Consider the following 20,245-nt stretch of genomic DNA (forward strand, 5'->3'; position numbering starts at 1 on the left):
AACGCGAAAACTGATACAGATCTGGTAAAACCTAAACAAACGTAGTGAATGACATAAAAATCATGGTCAAAGATTCCATTAAATCAGTTTACAAAAGACGTTTAGAGAACTTGTATAATAAAATCTTGTCTTAATATATATACCTATAATGATCACTATATGTATCGTAAAGACAAGCCAACAGTTGTATTATATTAACTTTAACATGTGAACAATAGAAAGCATTACCGAATAGCATCCTGTTACCATGGTGATACTTAAACTCTTCAGACATTAAGTCAAAGATGTAGATGAAAGAATAAACAAAACTAAGATCATGTTATAAACTAAGTGAGAAGGGTGAAATGTATCCTATAAAGAAGAAACTATGTAACCGTGTAGATACACCATTCTATACATAACAGAAAAATACTGGTACGGAGTGAAACACTAGCAAAGTCGACCTGTTTTCCATTTCTTCGAAATGGATTCATTAAAATTATAGTGATATTTTGACTGAGTATCATGAAAGACGCTATGCAAAGAACACGTTTTGACAATTTATTTTAATGTTATGTTATGAAACCATTAATAAATGAATTTGAGTAGCTTTTTTTCTGTTTTAGGATAAATCTTGTGACAATACGCTGATATAAATGTTCATATTTATTCTTCTGAATATGAAATATGAAACCAATATCTAGTAATAAGTAACGCTTCTTATTAATGCATACATACGTATGAAAAACATGTATCACACTTATAGTATATGTACTTCTACATACAAAAGATATAACTCGTTACCAGTCAGAGGGAACTCACCAACAATAAGGAGTTTTATCTAATAGGAGTGAGAACTATGTATTCGTTAGATTGTTAACCCCTAAACATAATAATGGACGCGTCTGGCTTGCACCGTATGATATCGTGCGCGGGTGGGCTTGCAGACATTTCCACGTGGTTGACGCGCGTGTGTGTTACGCGCTATTTCGCGTATTTCTCGGGATTTTACGCACTTATTATAATTTTAAATACATTTATTTAGTAGTGCGAAGTAACAAAATACTTACGAAAAGTAACGATCCAGACCGTTTTCTTTTATTGGCTGATTCGTCAAAATATCTAGGTGAGGCATATAGTGTTATAGGTACTTAACCTAAAGTTTAAAAACAAACACCCTTAAACTTGAGTCTCACCAGCCTATGAAAATAATACTCCAGTGTTTAATAAGAAAAACTGGTATTTTATCAGCGGCGTGAGTGAAGAAAGATACATCAGAACAGTAGGTGAGTCTGCGTATTAAATAACTCTATAAAGCCAGCAAGTTACTTACCATTTTCTGGTATTTTTATTTATATATAGCACCGAGTGTTCTTAGATGTGCACGTCAAAGAGCTGAAAATAATAAGGGTTAATGCTAACGGAGGTGATAAGGAAATGAAAGGGGACTGAGCCCAAGCTGATGGTGTCCATTAGTATAATATTAGATTTATTTTAGGTTTAGACCTATTATGTGTTTCATAGCCATTCCCCCAACTGCAGTTAACGAAACCACCTGGCAAAAAAAAATAAACGAACAAAAACACCATTATAACGGTATTGCATGTAATATTCAGAAAGTTGAAATCACGAACAAAGGGAGATTTGCTTCTAATAAAACTATTTAATAGTGTTGTGTAGTTCTATTAACACAGCCATGATGGTTAAGGTATAACTTATGGTCACCTATATGTTTTAATGCTTCTCAAAACTAACTTTGAATAAGTGTTGAATCAAAAGTCATATTGATCGTGCATTGATATTGTAATTCTCACTGGGACACGTATATGAACATCATTATTTTCCAAATTATCATTGGACTACTGTATCTTGAAAAACAAAGAAATGGTAAGAACCAGATCAGAGTCATTTTAAAACAAGGGTAAATAATTAATCGAATGTTAAACAGGAAAAATTATCCGTTGGATTTCCGTAAATACGTAGGTCGAATTAAAAAAACAAATGTTTTTACTGAAATGCGTTCTCAATAACTTATTAAATGTTGGCATTCCCCTTATTGTACTGGTGTTACTTTATTATTACATACTCAATTTCTAAGACTGGTTATTAGCGTTTTATATGATGGAAAGATGAGAATGTATTTAAGAATTTCAACAAGTGACTTGAACGTGAACACAGCTGTGATGACGCACAGGATCATCATCATGTAGTTTATCTTTACATCTTAATCATCCAATTTTGAAGTCTTCCAGAAACTGTTGATACCACTGTCTTTAAGTTAACGTTACAACGACCACACGTTTGTTGATTTTACTAAAAATATATAGCCAACATCTGTGTACCCATATAAGAAAATAAATAATAGTGCGAATATAAAATTGGGGGTATGAGTCATTGATTAGAGGTTGTGGTATTGAAAATGAAACATTTACTTGTCATATTTACTTGTAATGCATATAACGTCCTGTAGTTAGTTAACAGGATAGATAGACATTTTTAATATTTAATTAATCTCGAAAATTATTATGGTACAAAAATATATCGTTTCTGTTTTCCTTGGAATACTACAGTACTTGGAACGGTGATATATACTTATTTAGTAATTTGTTCATTCGTATAGAGGTTCATGAGTAATATGCTAAATGTTAAAACAGTAATCGTGATATAATACTTCTGAGAGATTTGCATGAGAAGTTTATATTCCTGCCTTAAAGTAAAAAATGCAATGAGTGATGATATTAAGATATGAAAACAAATAGTTTTTGTGATATTATTGTCGGAGGTCTCAGATTATTTTTTTACACTTAGAAACTAATATTAAGATGATATAAGTAGTTGTAGAACAGTAGAATGCTGTTCATTACTGTTATACAGAGATACAGTAGAATGCTGTTCATTACTATTATACAGAGGTACAGTAGAATGCATCATTTTAAGAGTGTACACGTGTGATCCGATACAGGGCTTATAATAAATAACTTGTGTACAAATTGAAACATAAGGGCACGCGCGTTCACGAAGTTTACGTTTTGATCATATTATTTTACCACATGATTCAATATGCGATTAATGTATTGAAACCGTGCAGATAATAGTAACATTAGTGTGTGAATATTACTTCGGTTTACCGAAAAACATTTACACACTACTTGGGTGTGAACTAGTTAAACATATTTCGACAAGTGTTAATGTTCGTATTTTAAAGTAATATACATTCGGTTATACATAAATATAGACTACAAAAGACCAAAACTAATAAAAAAGTTCAAAATATATAAAGACATTAAATGTAAGATTTTTGTTCCACTTTTACTTGTGTATCTGTTAAAACCAGAAAAAGCAAAACTGATTTTCAAAGAGCGAAAGTAATTATTAAATTGGAAAAATCAAAACATTATACGATCTGATGATGCTTCTCCATCTTAGGGGCTATTCATCGTAATATTTAATATATTTTTACGGCTATTGTATATTGTACAGAACCAATAATTAAGGGTTACAAAAGATAGATACAATAATTAATATTCATGAAAAACTGATCACCGGTTATCACACTTATTAAATTATGAGATTGGATTAATTATTTTGTGTTGTACAAACTTCATTCTTGTGTGATATTTGAGAGTGGTTGAGGTCCATGTTTATTAGATGGAAGGAATGGGCTTAATAAAGTTACTGTTTTCCAGCCCTCTTTTCTTTTGTATAACTCATGCAGACACTACATCTAATCGGGTAGGTCTCGGGGCTGTTCAATGCCCACTGTACAGGTTGAATGAATCAGCTCCTTACTAAAACTAAAAATCAGTGGACACTGTTCTCTTCTACCTCCCCTTTTCTTTCTACGTCAGACCCTAACTCGCCTCACTCACTGTTATCAGTATGCAAGTAATAACATGGACCACGCATTTCAGCTGTTAAGTATCCCTAATTCTACTGGGATTTCGCTGCAAGTCTTGTGTGTTATTGATTGGATATGAAATGAAGAGGAATTTTACTGTGCACCTTCCACATCTATACATAACAACATACACACACTGTGCGTATTTGACCTGCCACTTTTACCGAATTCCTTTCGTATTTATAGGTTTGTTTTAAGTGTGGTTACCTCAGTTTATTACTTTATATTTATACATATATCGTTGTAAGTAGAATATAGAATTGTTTTACAAATGAATTTTCTTAAATAGAAGTCACGGCGGTCTATTAGTATATAAAAACAAACAACACAGTAGACGGGTGGTGTTTTGTAGGGTTACGTCAATTATTGTGAGCGATAGAAATTACTGATCAATCCTGATAATGAATAAACCACAGACTATTGAGAAAAATGACCCACAAATCTGAACGCATTAAATACGAGTCGTATCAAATTGTTGAGGATATCAAAAAAGATCGCAAACCCACCCCAAATTTGTACTTACTATAACCAGCCATGTTTTATTAGCAAGTTTTTCAATTTAAAACGTGTTAAAATGTAACTTTGTTGAAATATTAATTTTTGGCTAACAGCAATACATCTCACCTTGAGAAAGCATTAAAATATAGAAATACTATGAGTTGCATATAATATATGTGTAACAGAATAGGTTTGTTAAAGCTGCTAGACCAATTATTTGGTTGTTGTTAAGCAACACAATGGGCTAGCTTTGCTCTGCCAACCACAGGAATCGAAACAATAATTTTAGCGTCGTAAGCCTACAGACTAACCGCTTTCGCTTCTATTATAATGATATAATCCACAATAAAGAAGGCTGATAAAAAGGAGTCTTGAAGGGTAAAAAAACATCAGTATGAAGAACAGGCCTGAAAGTTGTGGTAAACCAGGAGGAGGCCTGACGAAAGGAATAGGTCTTCAAGAAAAGGTTTTTAATAAAATAAAAGGAAATCAAGTGAGTCAAACGAAGAAGAAATAAAACGTGGAACAACTCCTTTAGGTTTATCAAAATGATAAAAAGTCCTTTAAAAAGGACGAAGAATCTGGCGAGAAAATTCCAGGAGAATGGGACTAAATCAAAATGGTGTCAAAATAGAGAATACCAAGAGAAGCTTGAAAATTGGTTAAAACACATAGAAACAAATCATAGAAAAGCCTGATAAAAGAAGAACTTAGAGAAAAGAACACAAAATTTAATGATATAAACATAACGTTAAACTCAAAAGTAAAATACCAAGAAAGTCGTCTGCAGCCGTGAAACTAAGCAGAGGATTTAAATAGTAGAGAAGACCGAACAAAAAGTGAAACCTGAAGAATTAACGTGGAGTGAATTTTCAAAAAATGTTTTGGAAAGTGAGACTTGCTAAAAGACCACACAAACACGACTTACGAATAAAACCAAACTACTATGTCATTTACAGAAATATAAAGGCTAATTTATGTCAGATCAAAACCCCTGCTTCAAGTCTATCAATATTGTCATCTGCGTATAGAAAATGCATCTTTAAATGTTCTAAGCTGGTTCTTTTAGAAGGTTAAAAAGTATATTTACATTAGATAATCATACTAGTATTTTAGCCCTTACAACACATCATGATTTCATTTATATTGGTAACGAAAGTATAGAAATGTATCATATTGTAAAAATATATCTAGGATATCTTATGAGGACGTTCAGACACGTGCTCCCATTATCTGTCTCTATCAAATAAATCGATTTCAGATCCTCCTCCTTTGGATTACCCCCGAGGTTTTTGAGCTCTTATGAAGCCTTCCTTCTTTCCCCCCCACTCGATTGCCTCAGAGATTTTTTTTCGTATATCCATCGCAAATGTAATCAAACGATGTCCACGCCGCAACCTTCGATTTTCTTTATCCTACAGTTTAATAACAGCGCCATATTTGACAGGCGAAGTAATGGACGAGCTAAGGGTTTAGGGAGCAATGAAACTACGTGGAAATAAAACATTCTTATTCATCATTACAGACTTGTGTTAAGTTCTGATTAAACGGAATTTATCTGTCATTGTCAATCGTGGCGGCCAAAAGGCACGAATAGGTATAACGTTACCAAAAATATTTGCCCAGGAGATTTATAGCACACCCCTGCACCATCCAGTGGATAACACTTCAGGTCTTATATGTACAGTATGGGCCCGACGGAAATATCGAATGAACAGTTCTTAATTAATGACCATATAAACAATCAAACATAACTAAGTCTGTTAGTTATGCAGGATGGCTAAACTTTCGTATTGTATTTAAAACATCAAAGAAAGAAAGAAAAAAAGAGTGAGTTTGCCAAATGTCTCTGTGGTTTTGTTACTACGTGGTAAATCTGAAGGCTAAAATCAAGTTTCGATACCAATTTTGGGCAAAGCGCAAAAAGGTTATTTTATGGTTTTGGGCTTAACAACAAACGAACGTTTCTTTTACTCTTATTATAATTACGAAAATGTGGCAAATAAATAATAATATTCAAATTATAAGGCTCGGTCATATGGTATGAAATGACTTCTTGAAATAGTGGCCCCCCGCTAGTACAGCGATATGTCTCCGGATTTACAACGCTAAAATCAGGGATTCGATTCCCCTCGGTGGGCTGAGCAGATAGCCCTTTGTGGCTTTGCTATACGAAAAACACACTCTTGAAATAGCGAGTGCGCGCGTTTGTGTGTGAGAGAAAAAGAGGCGTACGTTATCACATTCACATTCTACCAACAAGTAAATAAACAATCTACTCCAAAAACAATTTAGATTTTAATTAAATACGAAACAAAAGATATCAGAGTATGAATTAATATTTAATGGACAAGCCCTTCGCAGTATTCCAGGCAGAAATACGTAACATTTACAATGCCCGAGATCTAGGCCTATAAGTACAGAAGGTGGTTTGAAACGCTTTTGCAGAGAAAGATCAAAGATAGGTTACACATGCTCAATAGAGTTCATGTTCGACGATTGGTTACGGGATAGTGGAATGTATTGATCCTTGAAACTACCGTTTTGAGATTGTTTAGTAAACTCGTCGTTGGCATAGAGGATGTAATACCTTACTCGAAAATTGTGATGTATTGAGTAGCAATGACCGCTTTTTCGCAACCCATCAGCTGTGATTATTTAGCTACTCATATCATAACACACCATTTTATGATGGCTGAAGATAGGTCAAGATAAGTTCCTAAATGAATGATAACACATTTCTCTTCACAGCACATAGAGTTCGTTTCGTCTGTTTTGGGTACTTCAACTGTAGAAACTGTTCTTTTTCCATCATGAATAAAATTATATTACCACTTTAGTCACTGTACACAGCGATATAGCATGTGACCTGGTGACTTTTCGCTGGCTTTGACTGCTTTCTCATCGCTCATTTTTGCAAACACAGGGAAATATAGTCAGTTCTCGAAATTCTCTTGTTCGAGGCGTGACCGTTGGTATTCTATGGTATTTACCGAGCCATAACTGTATTAGTACTCAGGATGTTTGCACATAACATTATGGTCGATTTATATTTTCAGGGGTGTCTATTCACTTATTAATTGGATGTATGCATTATTTCGTGGTAGCTAGCAAATTAAAATGTCTTAACAGCTTTGCAAATATATTATTTATTGATAATTATCAAATAATTCTTTGCTGTTAGTACTTAAATTTTCTACTGATTGTAACGACAAAGAAACTGCCTTCACTGTATCTTGTGGAGATGAACTACAGAAACTATCCATAAGATATTCATTTAAAATTATCCTTGGCTTTTGTATTGAAGATGGGATGTATATGAACTGTTTTGAATAGTAGTCTGTATATTGTAAATCTGTAGCAACAAACTGATTTTGGTGCAAACGCACTCTTTTAGCTCTTGTTCCATCGTGTGTATGTATATGTGCCTCAATTCGAGAAATGATGGTTCGCTGCTCATTTCCAAATATATGAACTCTGTTTTTTCCGGTCTATAGATGCGCTATAAGTGTAACAGTCAAATCTTACTATTCAGACAGTCTAATATAGCCCATAAATTTCAGGTTGTTACTGTTTATCAGTTGCCTTTTCTTTAGCCAATAAGAAGGACCTTTGTGTAGCTTTAAACTTAATAACTACCAAACAACTAGTATATGAATTGAAAATTAGGAACGGCTATATGCAGATAACTGTTTCATAGCATTTTCTTTTGTGAAATATACAATTATTCACCTACGTTAATTACATACAGTAAGCGACGAACTTTATTCGTTGAAAGTGACACTTCAGTACGTAATGTAGGGAGTAACGTTGTGGTTATATATAAATCTCGCGCTTAGAAAGCTTCGGTAAGACAGCTTGTTTCTTGAATGGCTTGTGCTGCGGGTTAACTTGGCTTTGAGCCAGTCGTTATGTATCTCTTTACCTTTTATACTGAATGTTCTTGGCTTCCAAATTCTCCCACAGTTGATGTACTGAAAAACGTTGTCAACAATAGAATCATTTATTTATTCTTTTCCCCAGGGTGTTATTGAGCCGAACAGTGAAACTGTTTTCTACTTGGCAGCTCTGTCACTACAAGAAGTAGCAGGGGACTATATTGAGTAAGTATGGGATCATACACTGTTTATCTTGATACATAAAAATAAGTTATTGCCTAAGTACAATTTGACATAGCGTGTTGGACCGATTCTTGGCTTTTAACTTCAGAAATCTTTAACATTAACTTAAACACACATTATGTATCTTTAAATATTACTACTATCTTTCCTATACTGCTTTTTTGTCTGAAATATTCCTGGTTTATTCGATGCATTTTGTGTTGAATACTATTGAAGAATATGAGTTTCAGTAAGAGGAAACGACTTGAAATGCAGCGTAAAGGTGTTTTTTTTTTTGTCCCTGAGAGAGTTGTGAGGAATTAAAGGAAGCTTGGAGACTGTCACAATTTCCTAAATCAGTGTGCCTGAACAATGGTATTAATATGCACAAAGTTTTAGAAACAATGACCTAAGTTAACATTTTGGGAACTTTCAAATTGGAAACCTACAGAGTGAAAATATGGATCTATATAAACATTGTTATGAACATTAAAGGAATCATTCAGAATAAGTATTTACCTTTAGATCTTTCTAAGTTACAACTTGTGGTTTGAAGATTCACAAGAATATAATCTGGAGCTAAATTTAAAATTAACAGTAGTATTTTTTCTGCTCAACTCAAGGTGATAATTTGTGTGTGTGTGTGTGTATTTAAATGCTCCTTTTTTATGCTCTCTCTCGAGATTTAACTGATTGTTTATTAGTCTGTGTATGCGTGTATTTGCAGTAATTATTATTTCACCACTGATACCTACATATAAAACTTTATTTGTAAGTAATACAGTCGCATTAGAAACAGACTAGTACTTAAAAATTCATTATTTTCATTAACTAAAAATGTGTTTTGAATAAGTTAATTTATTCTTACCTTGCAAGTGGCTAACTTCAGTCAGTATTTACTACATACACTAATTAAGTACATCAGTAATGTTTTTTCATCTGTGACATCTCTTATATAAACACTGTATCAATGACTGTTTTGATAAAGTAAAGAAGATCGTTTGCTACTCTGTTTATTAATTACAAAAATGTGACTCTTTCATTGCCGCGTGGATATCAACCATTTAGAACTCAGATGACTGTGGAGGTCTATAAGTATGTGTTTTCTGAATATCATATAACTTCTTTCATTATATTTACGAATTGTGGACTTAAGTAGGGAAACAGCCTACAATAACTTGTGTATTTTTTGTTATAAAACCAAAGAAGTGTGCTTTTTTTATATATAAGTATCCACATGTGCTCGTGTTTTACTTATCTCTGTGTGCATGGAGAGAGAGAGGCTTCTCTTAATGAGCGCAGTGAGCTAATGCTGTCGGAAACTAAGAGCTTATCGATAACCAGGCGTGTAGGAATTTCACGCAAATGCAAATGTGTCAGAGTAGTTTCAATCAAGCTGATTAACATGTTAAATTGATTATCTAATTACGAGGAATTAGCGAGAAATTGATTGGAGGGCTCTGGGTTGTTTTATTAGACATGTATTATATAACATTTTTTTGTTTACATACCTGATAACTATGCTGACGTATAATGATAAAATCCGGGGTTCGCAGACAGCCCGCTGTGTAGCTTTGTGCTAAAACATCATACGTGTTTGAAACATGATGGTGGTATTAACCATTGAAGAACCGTAAAAAATGTGTGGTAGAGGACAGGGGTATTGGCTCCTTCACTCTCTTTGCTGGTGATTTAATGCTCCAAGTAACCATTAGTTTCGAATATAGTTTTAACGCGAAATAAATGGACCAAAAATCAATAAGCGAAACGGTGGTTACTCGGTTATGATAAATACTGACTAAAAGCTTTCATAAGATTTATTATCATACAGTAAGAAACAAAGGAAGTGAGTTTACGTATTTTTGACTCATGATTAAGTCTGTATTCATCCATCCATCTATCTATCTGTCTATCAGCTGTGTGTAATGGTACAATGGCTGTACCAGTGCTAATGGAAATCTATATTTATTTTGTTTTATGATAGTGATCATTACTGGATAAATTCAATTCTTTTACTAAAGTTTTTGTTTCTGTGCTTATAACGCTAGTATCTGAGGTTCAATTCCGCATTAGAAACAGTAACTAAGTATTTAACTGATGGATTACAGATACATATTGTCAATAAGTAAAATATATATAATATCTGTAAAGAAAACATTCCACCAAAATGATGACTTTGTGTAACATTGTTTCATATTCATCTCCTTGTATTGATCACTTAAAATACTGCAAGTGACAAGTTTCAAAGTGTACAACATTAAATATAAAATAATGATGCAAGTAAACACCTTTAGAAGAAGAGAGATCGTGTTATTGAGGTTCACAGTTTCATGTTCCTTCCATTAGTTGTTATTGAGGTTCACAGTTTCATGTTCCTTGCATTAGTTGTTATTGAGGTTCACAGTTTCATGTTCCTTCCATTAGTTGTTATTGAGGTTCACAGTTTCATGTTCCTTCCATTAGTTGTTATTGAGGTTCACAGTTTCATGTTCCTTCCATTAGTTGTTATTGAGGTTCACAGTTTCATGTTCCTTCCATTAGTTGTTATTGAGGTTCACAGTTTCATGTTCCTTCCATTAGTTGTTATTGAGGTTCACAGTTTCATGTTCCTTCCATTAGTTGTTATTGAGGTTCACAGTTTCATGTTCCTTCCATTAGTTGTTGTTGAGGTTTACAGTTTCATGTTTCTTCCATTAGTTGTTATTGAGGTTCACAGTTTCATGTTCCTTCCATTAGTTGTTATTGAGGTTCACAGTTTCATGTTCCTTCAATTAGTTGTTGTTGAGGTTCACAGTTTCATGTTCCTTCCATTAGTTGTTATTGAGGTTCACAGTTTCATGTTCCTTCCATTAGTTGTTATTGAGGTTCACAGTTTCATGTTCCTTCCATTAGTTGTTGTTGAGGTTCACAGTTTCATGTTCCTTGCAGTAGTTGTTATTGAGGTTCACAGTTTCATGTTCCTTCCATTAGTTGTTATTGAGGTTCACAGTTTCATGTTCCTTCCATTATTTGTCTTAAAATTACTGTTATCCCTGCAATACTTATTTCTCAACTCTCGGTGAACTAAAGATGTTTCAGTTACAGCTAATTAATCAGTTATACTATAGCCTCAGTGCAGATTTCTTAAATGTTAAAACACGATAATTTATTTTTAGGAGTTGTGGAACCTGACTACGGTATCCATTACAGAACGTCTTCTTGAAGCAATGTTACTTTATAAAAGAAAAAAGATAAATGTTACTTTGGAAGACACAAAGAGATTGGGAATTTTAAGATGGTAGCTGTGTGATTAGTAAAGATATTTTTATCTTTTGAAACAAATTTGGTTTAAGATTGGATGAAAAACTAATAAATGTTACTTCTAGACGCATTCGTTTCAATTAAACTAATGTTCATCAATTATATTAGTACAATTAAGAATAATCTATAAAGGTAAAGTTTATTATATTCGTATGTTTTGTGACGTTATTGGTACGTTACTTAAATATCCACTGTATTTTTTAATTCAAATGCAATTACAGATGCCAATATTCTCTGGCGGATGCGGGCTTGGCATAGCCAGGTGTTTAAGGCACTTGACTCGTAATCTGAAGTTTGCGGGTTGAAATCTCAGTCGCATCAAGCATGCTTCGCCCTTTCAGCCATGGGGGCATTATAATGTGATGGACAATCCCAGAGTTGGCGGTGGGTGGTGATGACTAGTTGCCTTCCCTAAATTAGGGACGGCTGTTGTAGTTAGCATTCGTGTAGCTTTACGCGAAACTAAAACTAAAAACAAGAAAAAAAAAAAAATGGTCGGATGCAATGCGCCTCCGCCACGCAATCCTAACACGGCCAATTTTGACACTAGAAAAATCCAAAAATGTCTACATCACTGATTAAGACCTGCAAGGAAGCATATTTCTACGAAATTTAATGTAAATTGGCCCAGATACGGTGGAAAAATTGTCAAAAAACCCTAATATTATGCTTTATAGCGTTTTGACTTCTCCGTAATTACTAAATATGGACAAGTCCAACAAATTTTGTTTATCAGTGTGTGTTGCTTGTGCAAAAGTATCTTGAATAAATTGACTAAACCACCTAAAATTATGGATTTAAACTTTTGATCCTTCCATTAAATGACGAAAGATAGGCATAACCCATTTTTTTTTATGAAATTTTATGTAAATTTGTCGAAATACAGTTGAATAAATTTTACAACAGCCCTTAAGGTTATGCTTTGTAATTACTAAAAATAAGCAGTTCCACTACTCTTTAAACCAACTTTCATGTAAATTCGTCACAATATGGTAACGTAGTTAAACAAATTCCCAAAATTACACTTTTTTGTGATCTCTCTGATTCCCACTAAAAATATGCAAAATTAACAACTCCATTTTTTGTCTAAACACGTTGGGCACATGAAAATTTATTTGTGGTATTTTCATTTTGATTGCTGTAAATATGATTTTTCGATTGTTTTACCTGTGACCCCATAAAATCGGTAAAAAGTCTAAAAAACATGTATTCTAGATGTATTGAACCAAAGTATAATTTTAGCAGTTTTCAAATCAATCTGTGAAATGAAGGAATGGCGAGTTATTGAAAAGTCTTGAAGAATAAGAAACAACAGTAAAAGTGTTTCTGTGTGGAGACATAATAGTTCCAACAGTTTGTGTCTCTGGAAGTCATGAGAGAGTCATTATTTTGAACAATTGAATTTCAGTTCATTGAGCAAAAAGTATTCATATTACAATATCAAAAGTCATTACAATTACATTTGATAAAGACTCTACCATTAAAGTTGAAGTATTTACACAAAAAGTAGTGTAACTGAACATGAAATTGTATATAATAAAAACGTAGTAATTTAACAGGCACTTCACGAATAAGTTGGAGACATTTTTGTTGAAAACAAAACTGCCCATTCTTAATTCGCACTTACACTTTTTGGACATTTTTATTGGTTAAAAACAATGTATTTCCCTAATTCATTTCGGGGTTGGGGCTGTGAAAAGCGATTAAAATTCATCAGCAACTCACGAGCTTAACAGCCAAGTACAAGAAGCATGGAAGTCTCCAAATGACACCCAGAGGTATTCAGAAACCGTTTATAACCACCTTGGTAGATATTGTGCATCAAGGATAGAAGTCTCTAAATGACACCCAGAGATATTAAGAAACCGTTTATAACCTTCTTGGTAGATATTGTGCATCAAGCATGGAAGTCTTTAAATGACACCCAGAGGTATTCAGAAACCGTTTATAACCACCTTGGTAGATATTGTGCATCAAGCCTAGTACAATAAATATTATGCTTGTGGCTACTCTCTTCAAAAGTGATCAAAATCAAAATTAGTGATCAAAAGTGGTCTTTTCTGCTCATCCAACTGCTGACTATCGTGATGCTTTGATCTTCCCTACCAAATCGCAGGTGAAATCGTTCGTATCATAAAAAGATGATAGCAAAATTATAGAAGGTTGTAGGTTGCTTAATTAACGATTTTTTTTGTGGTTTTATTGATATATGCCGAATTTACACCTACGAGGTAGATTTTAGTACTGAATCATATGGAGACTTCAGGATGCTGTATTTTGCTTAACTTTTCTCAGTTAACAAATGAAAACTTGTCTGGAAAAGATATGTCTACAACCACCCTTTCTTGGAGTTTCCGGATTGAATTTACTTTTAATATTCAAACGAACTGTAATATAAAGACACCCCTTGACTCCTGATAGACGTATTAATAATGATAGTAATAATAATAAACGTTGTAAAAACATACGACCACATCCACATCCTGAATCCAGTACAACTACGAACCAAAGTTTCACTTCCGTCTCGATACGAAACTGGTGTACTCTTGCACAAAAATCACGATCCCAAATTACCCGCTAATCCAAATACGAAAATATACATAGACTATAACAAAATGACTGTAAATCAGTTTTTAACAAAGTCCCTAGTTTCTGAGCTTTATAAGCCGTCTTAAATCTTTCTAAAAGTTCCCTTGTTGATTTTTATAACATTATACTTACTATATATAGTTTTCTTAGTCTAAAGCAATACAAATTACATCACAAGATCACAGACACGGAATAAAAATAGACTTTTTCTCTCATCAGTGATCAAAAGGCGAAAGAAGAATTGAAACATCTACCAGTATTACCAACAAACACACTGAAGAAGCACCCATCATTATTTGTTTGGTAGGAGTTTCTCTTTTCATTTTTGAATTTTGCAATAAACTGAACTTATAAACTCACCTTTTTATTACTGCACAGACATTGGAACAGAGTGGAAGGTTCCATTTTTAGTGTAGGAGGGAACATACCCGTTGTCCTCCTTACAAATTTTGATAATAGGTTTTCAATCTTTCTTGACCTGAATTGAGTTTTTGCTCCAAAATAACTCACTGTAAACAGCTAAAGATTTTAAAATGAATTAATGGCTGGAGATAAAGAAACGGAAACATAATTTTAATTTCTCTCTTTTGTTTCGTTCCAACGTCATATCTCAACTCTCACCCCTTCCCCTACATTAAAATAACCCAAGTTGTCACTGTAATTGTAAAAAACTTTCCGCAGGAATATATATGCTCGAATTTCCCTGGTTTCCTACTGCTGAAGACATGCGCACTTTTGACAAGCTAGGTTCACTTCCAATGTTGGTGCACCCACTCAACCATACATTTTGTTTCCGATGCCTGTGTACTGTGTTTTATAGCTAATCATAATAACATATGTAAACATAAGTGCCTACTCGTTTCATAACTTAATATCAAGTGGGTTTTATATGACTGATAAGCAGAACGATGAGCAATGTTGGCCCACTGTTTGTTGCTTTCCACATTCTTTATTTTAGTTTTAGTTTCATATACTATTTGTGGAACTATTTACTCACCAAAAATTTTACTTGAGTGCTCAAAATGTTATTAACACTGTCGGCATCATTATTTTCAGAACATTTCATTTTTGCTCATCTTAGTCATTTCTTTTAAGATTTGTAGTTTTTTACAAAACTTGATCACAACGTAATTTGAGTGAAAAAGGCGAGAAATGCATATTCCATCTCTTAAAGTCGTTCTGAACTATTTTATTTTTAAGTAAACATTCTGGTAGTTAATTTTAATAATGCAAGAACAACAGCAACAACAAATGAAGTATTGTAATGCATTTAGATTGGTTTAGTGGAGTAATCCTTTTATTTATACTATGAAAAATTATACATATCTGTCTAAAGGGTCATAATTTGTTTCACTTCAACGAATCTAACTGTCATTGAAGTAAGCGTGAACATTTTTAGGATCGTCGCCGATAGCTCAGAAGTAACTCTGAGAGGTTGTAACGCTGGAAATAAGGTTTATATACTTACACTGGTAGAGCACAGATAGCCTATCTTGATGCTTATGAATAATAAAATCCCGTATTATATAAATATTTTCACCATTGCAACTGTTCATCATGTACATAGCAACTGAAAAGGCTGTGGACACAACCGAAAGGCATTTTGATTGCATATGGACACAACCGCAAGGAATTTTTATTTCATGTTGGTACGACCGGATGGTGTACATAATATATACAAATATATATAATTAAAATCACGTTTTTTTGTTTTTCCGGAAATGTCGGAGCTGAAATAAAATTAGTACAAAGCCTTCAGTTTCTCAAAAACAAGTGTGTTATGGTTAATATAATCGAGTATATTTATATGAAGTACTTTTACAAGCTCTTCTTTTGTTGAAAACTTTCGTATGGAAATAAGTAGATACCCAACATCACTTGAGATTCCCTAGAGCGTGTAAGATAAGGAGCCATACATTGTTTTTGTACTATAGCAGTCACATTAATTTGTGCACACACCCGAACAGTTAATTTGGATTATTAGCTTCTTCTAAAATTTGATGTCAACTTGTGACGCACGTAACCAACCTACCACTACTTCAACTCTTCATACCATCTGTTTCGAAAAAAAATAGACTTGTAGCAAAAGAGCTAGAAGAGACATTGGTCTATGTATATATACATACACTTTCCTTAAAAGTTGCTGGTTGGGCGTATCCTAATAGCGTTCTAGACTACAAATCCGTGGATCCACAATAATAATAAAAACACAAAATACTCCACTATTTGAGTTTCTTGGTGCGTAATAAGAGTGGCGATCAAATCCTACTATTCACTTATTTTAGCCCAAGAGTTGGCCGTGGGTGATGTTGACTAGTTGCTTTCCTCACAGTTTATCAGCTCAAAATCTGAGACAGCCAGGGTAGATGAACTGAGTGTAACTTTGCACGAATATCCAGAACAGACAGTCTTAGAATACGATAACTCTGTTTATTACACTATGTTATAGCATTGCAGTACTGATTTACAAATTTGGAAACTTGGTTTCAACAATCCTTTAACAACTGATCGTGTAGTGATAATGATGCGTACAATAAAAATATTTCCAATCAAAACCAAAAGAAACAAGATATTTAGTTACCAACTACTTTATTTATTATATTAGAATCACCAGTTAGATTTAGCAAGCTATATGTGAAAAAAAAAACATAGAAAGAGCGATGCATTGATCGTGTAAGTGATGTCTCACATAAACGTGGATTATGTAGCTTGCAGTTCTTTGCCCTTAACAGAAACCTTGATAGAGATAAAAGTAAATCGGTTCAATTACGAATTGTTTCTTGTAACTGGAACTTTTTTATCTCTTCTCATTGTTAAATGAAAAAATATGCATTCATAAATATATCTGGTCATTCACTAGATATTGTAGACTCTAAAGTTACTGCTACAGCTGACATGCTTCAATGAAAGAGTAATTCCAGAGTCGTCTTCCTAAAAAAAGTATAAAAATATCCAGTTCATACTGACATCTGCATTCGTCTTGAAAGTTTATAAAAATAGATTATAAGCACCAGCTGATCTTGTTACTAGATGTTTTTATTTGCTACTGCCTCAATGAAGATTTATTTCGATCCAGTTACACTGTCTAGTATTAGTCTCGCATTTCTGCTACAGAACGGAGAATTATAAATGGCTTTGCTTTTCTTTTCCTGTAAAGTAAGTCAACCTATTTCCGGATACGTGTTACCAGTAGGGTTAATTAGCTAATTGATTAGCTATTAATTTCCGTGTGTCTCAAACACTTAAATTTTTTGTTTAGTTGTGATATGTGTCACAGACATAAAATTCTAGACTTTAAAAGAATTTTTTTTAAGTTCGTGTTATGATGGCAGTTTTCAAGAGCCTCTCTTCAGAGCATTTGGACTCATTATGAACTAAACGAAGATAACTTTACTCAAAAAACCTGGTGGTAGACTGAAACATGTAGCTAAAATTAACATATTCCAGACCTGTTTGCACTTTTATTATCTGTGAAGCTACTAAGTGCGGAGCACCTCATTCGGAATACCTAATTCTGCAAAGTATGATTAGAAAATATTCAAGATTTTTATAACCTTCTTTGTCTCTGTAATGTGACGACGGTTGATTTTACTAGATTGAAAAGTTACTTATTAAACAGATTTATACGCAGTTCATAGAGGATTGAAAATATTTTAAACATACAAGTAAACAAGCCACATGACAACCGCAGCCCGTATGTAAAGTCGTGGTGTAACGGAATAGGCCACAACTACAGTTTAAAAATGTTTGGCGTTACGTCAGTAGTATTATGCTATCGAAAATCGATCGTTTATAGGAAGTATCATACAGCCCTTTCAGACTCAAAATTTTCCTCATAATTACTGGTGTGTGTATGTGTGTTTTCTTATAGCAAATCCACATCGAACTATCTGTTTAGTCCACCGTCGGGAATCGAACCTCTGATTTTAGCGTTGTAAATCCGTAGATTTACTATTGTACCAGTGGATGACGTAATTACTGGTACCAGAAAGCAAAGAAATATGGATCAGCTCAATGCACCACAAACATTCAGAACGTCAGCTACGGTAAGTTAAATATGGTGAGAATTCAAGAATACCAATATCAGTATCAAAAGCTACCCACGTTCTTAAGGTAATAGCGTGCAATACAATCAAGTAGTTTCTTCATCTGGAAAAGCGACACAATTCGTTTCCGCAAAATATTTATTCAAATGTCTCTCAACTGAAGCGACTGATGAGTGAAATTAGTATTACGAATGCTCATGCTACTCCAAGTGACGACATATTGGCCAAGTCGCCTATGAATTTTTGTACGATTGAAGCGTTATTACCAGAAGGAAGACAGTTAATTAACATCATTCACCGCCAACTCTTGGAATACTAACATAGTGGTTTTAACCATCATTCTTATAATGCATCTGAAACTCAAGTCTAACTACGGGACATGAACTCGGACCGTTAAGCTGTTACTCTAGCACGCTAATCGATGGTATCTGCTCGGCTTTAAAATTTGAATACAGGTTATATGTACCTTATTAACGTGAAATTACTTTTGGTATTTTTAACCTGAGCCACGAAAGTGTTACTAACCAGAGAGAGATTGCACCCGGTACTCATTTGGCTAGTTTGATAATAGTTGGATTGACTATCAGTTACGTGGGTCTTAAGTGGCATGTCGTGACACACTCTTGGATCTCCCTATCCACAGCTCAGGAAGCTAATCACTAGGTCACACAAGGCTTTAATTGAAATAGTAATTACACCATGATATACCAGAAACTAAACGTTAAACAGCTCCAGTCCTGTTAATTTTTCAATATACAAACACACGTATGAAAGGAATTAAATCTACTTAACTGAGAAAACAGAAGTACATATTCCATGTTTCCATGAACGTATAATTTTCACATGTAAACTGAGTCCTCTATCTTCATTGGAATTTGAACAGACGTATATTACGGGATCTCGGGTTTTCTGTTGGAAAGATTGAGTGAAGTTCAGTATTATCAAAACCACGAAAATTTGTGACTAAAAACTGTTTCAAATATATAAAACCAAATGTGAATTTGTGTCATATTTTACAGAACTTACTACTTTATAAATTGTGAAAGACTGCAGCTAACATGTAGAAATGTTTATGTCATTTAACATATGGAGTGTGAAAAACTCATTGGAAAAGTCTAAACTTAATCTATAAAAATAAAATGGATATTAAAGATGTTAAATTGACAAGAGTTAATTTTTTTTTCTCTAGTGAAGAAAGAGTGATAAAACGTTACAAGAATCTGTGTGGGATTTCTCGAGGAGCTGCTATAATAAAGTAAGTACATGTTCAGAAGCTTATATTAATACATAAACTTTATTGTTATGATAAAAAGCACTTAAGTTTGAATATTTCAGTTTTAGAACAGTTACTAATTTCTTTATTTCAATATGAGGGTCGCGGGTTCGAATCTCCGTCATACTAAACATACTCAACTTTTCAGTTTTAGGGGCGTTATGATGTGACGATTAATTCCGTTATTCGCTGGTAAGAGTTGCCCAAGAGTGGACGGTGATGACAAACTGTCTATCGTCTGGTCTATCACTACTAAATTTGGGATGGCTAGCGCAGATAGTCCTCGTGTAGCTTTGCGACTAATTCAGAACAAACCAATTTCTCTAATTTTTGCATGTTTTGGCAGAACTTCCAAGTAGATTTTATTTGATTAGAAACAGGGCTGTGAAACCTTATATATATATATATATATATAGTAATGATATCTAACCTCAAATTACTGAATTATTTTTACAAGTGGGTCCTACATATTGTACCGTGTTGAGTATTTTTGTTGCTACAACATTCAATGTAAAGAAGAAAGTAACATTATTGTATAACATTCTTTTCCTGTATAAAATAC

At 33.6% G+C, this 20,245-nt stretch overlaps 1 protein-coding gene across 22 annotated transcripts in view; it reads left to right on the forward strand.

Annotated features, from left to right (window-relative positions):
* LOC143250620 (uncharacterized) overlaps positions 1 to 20,245 on the forward strand; it is a 112,030-nt gene that overhangs the window by 59,255 nt on the left and 32,530 nt on the right. For 16 of the 22 annotated variants that reach the window (XM_076501455.1, XM_076501456.1, XM_076501459.1 and 13 more), the window contains 3 exons: positions 8,399 to 8,478; positions 14,584 to 14,667; positions 19,600 to 19,665. In XM_076501455.1, coding sequence (XP_076357570.1) covers positions 8,399 to 8,478; positions 14,584 to 14,667; positions 19,600 to 19,665 — 230 coding nt within the window. Of the gene's footprint in view, positions 1 to 924; positions 1,266 to 8,398; positions 8,479 to 14,583; positions 14,668 to 19,599; positions 19,666 to 20,245 lie in introns of those variants that run through there. The other 6 variants (XM_076501466.1, XM_076501465.1, XM_076501467.1 and 3 more) reach the window with 5 other exon arrangements.

Source organism: Tachypleus tridentatus, chromosome 5, assembly GCF_004210375.1.
Source record: "Tachypleus tridentatus isolate NWPU-2018 chromosome 5, ASM421037v1, whole genome shotgun sequence".
Taxonomy (NCBI): Eukaryota; Metazoa; Arthropoda; class Merostomata; order Xiphosura; family Limulidae; genus Tachypleus; species Tachypleus tridentatus.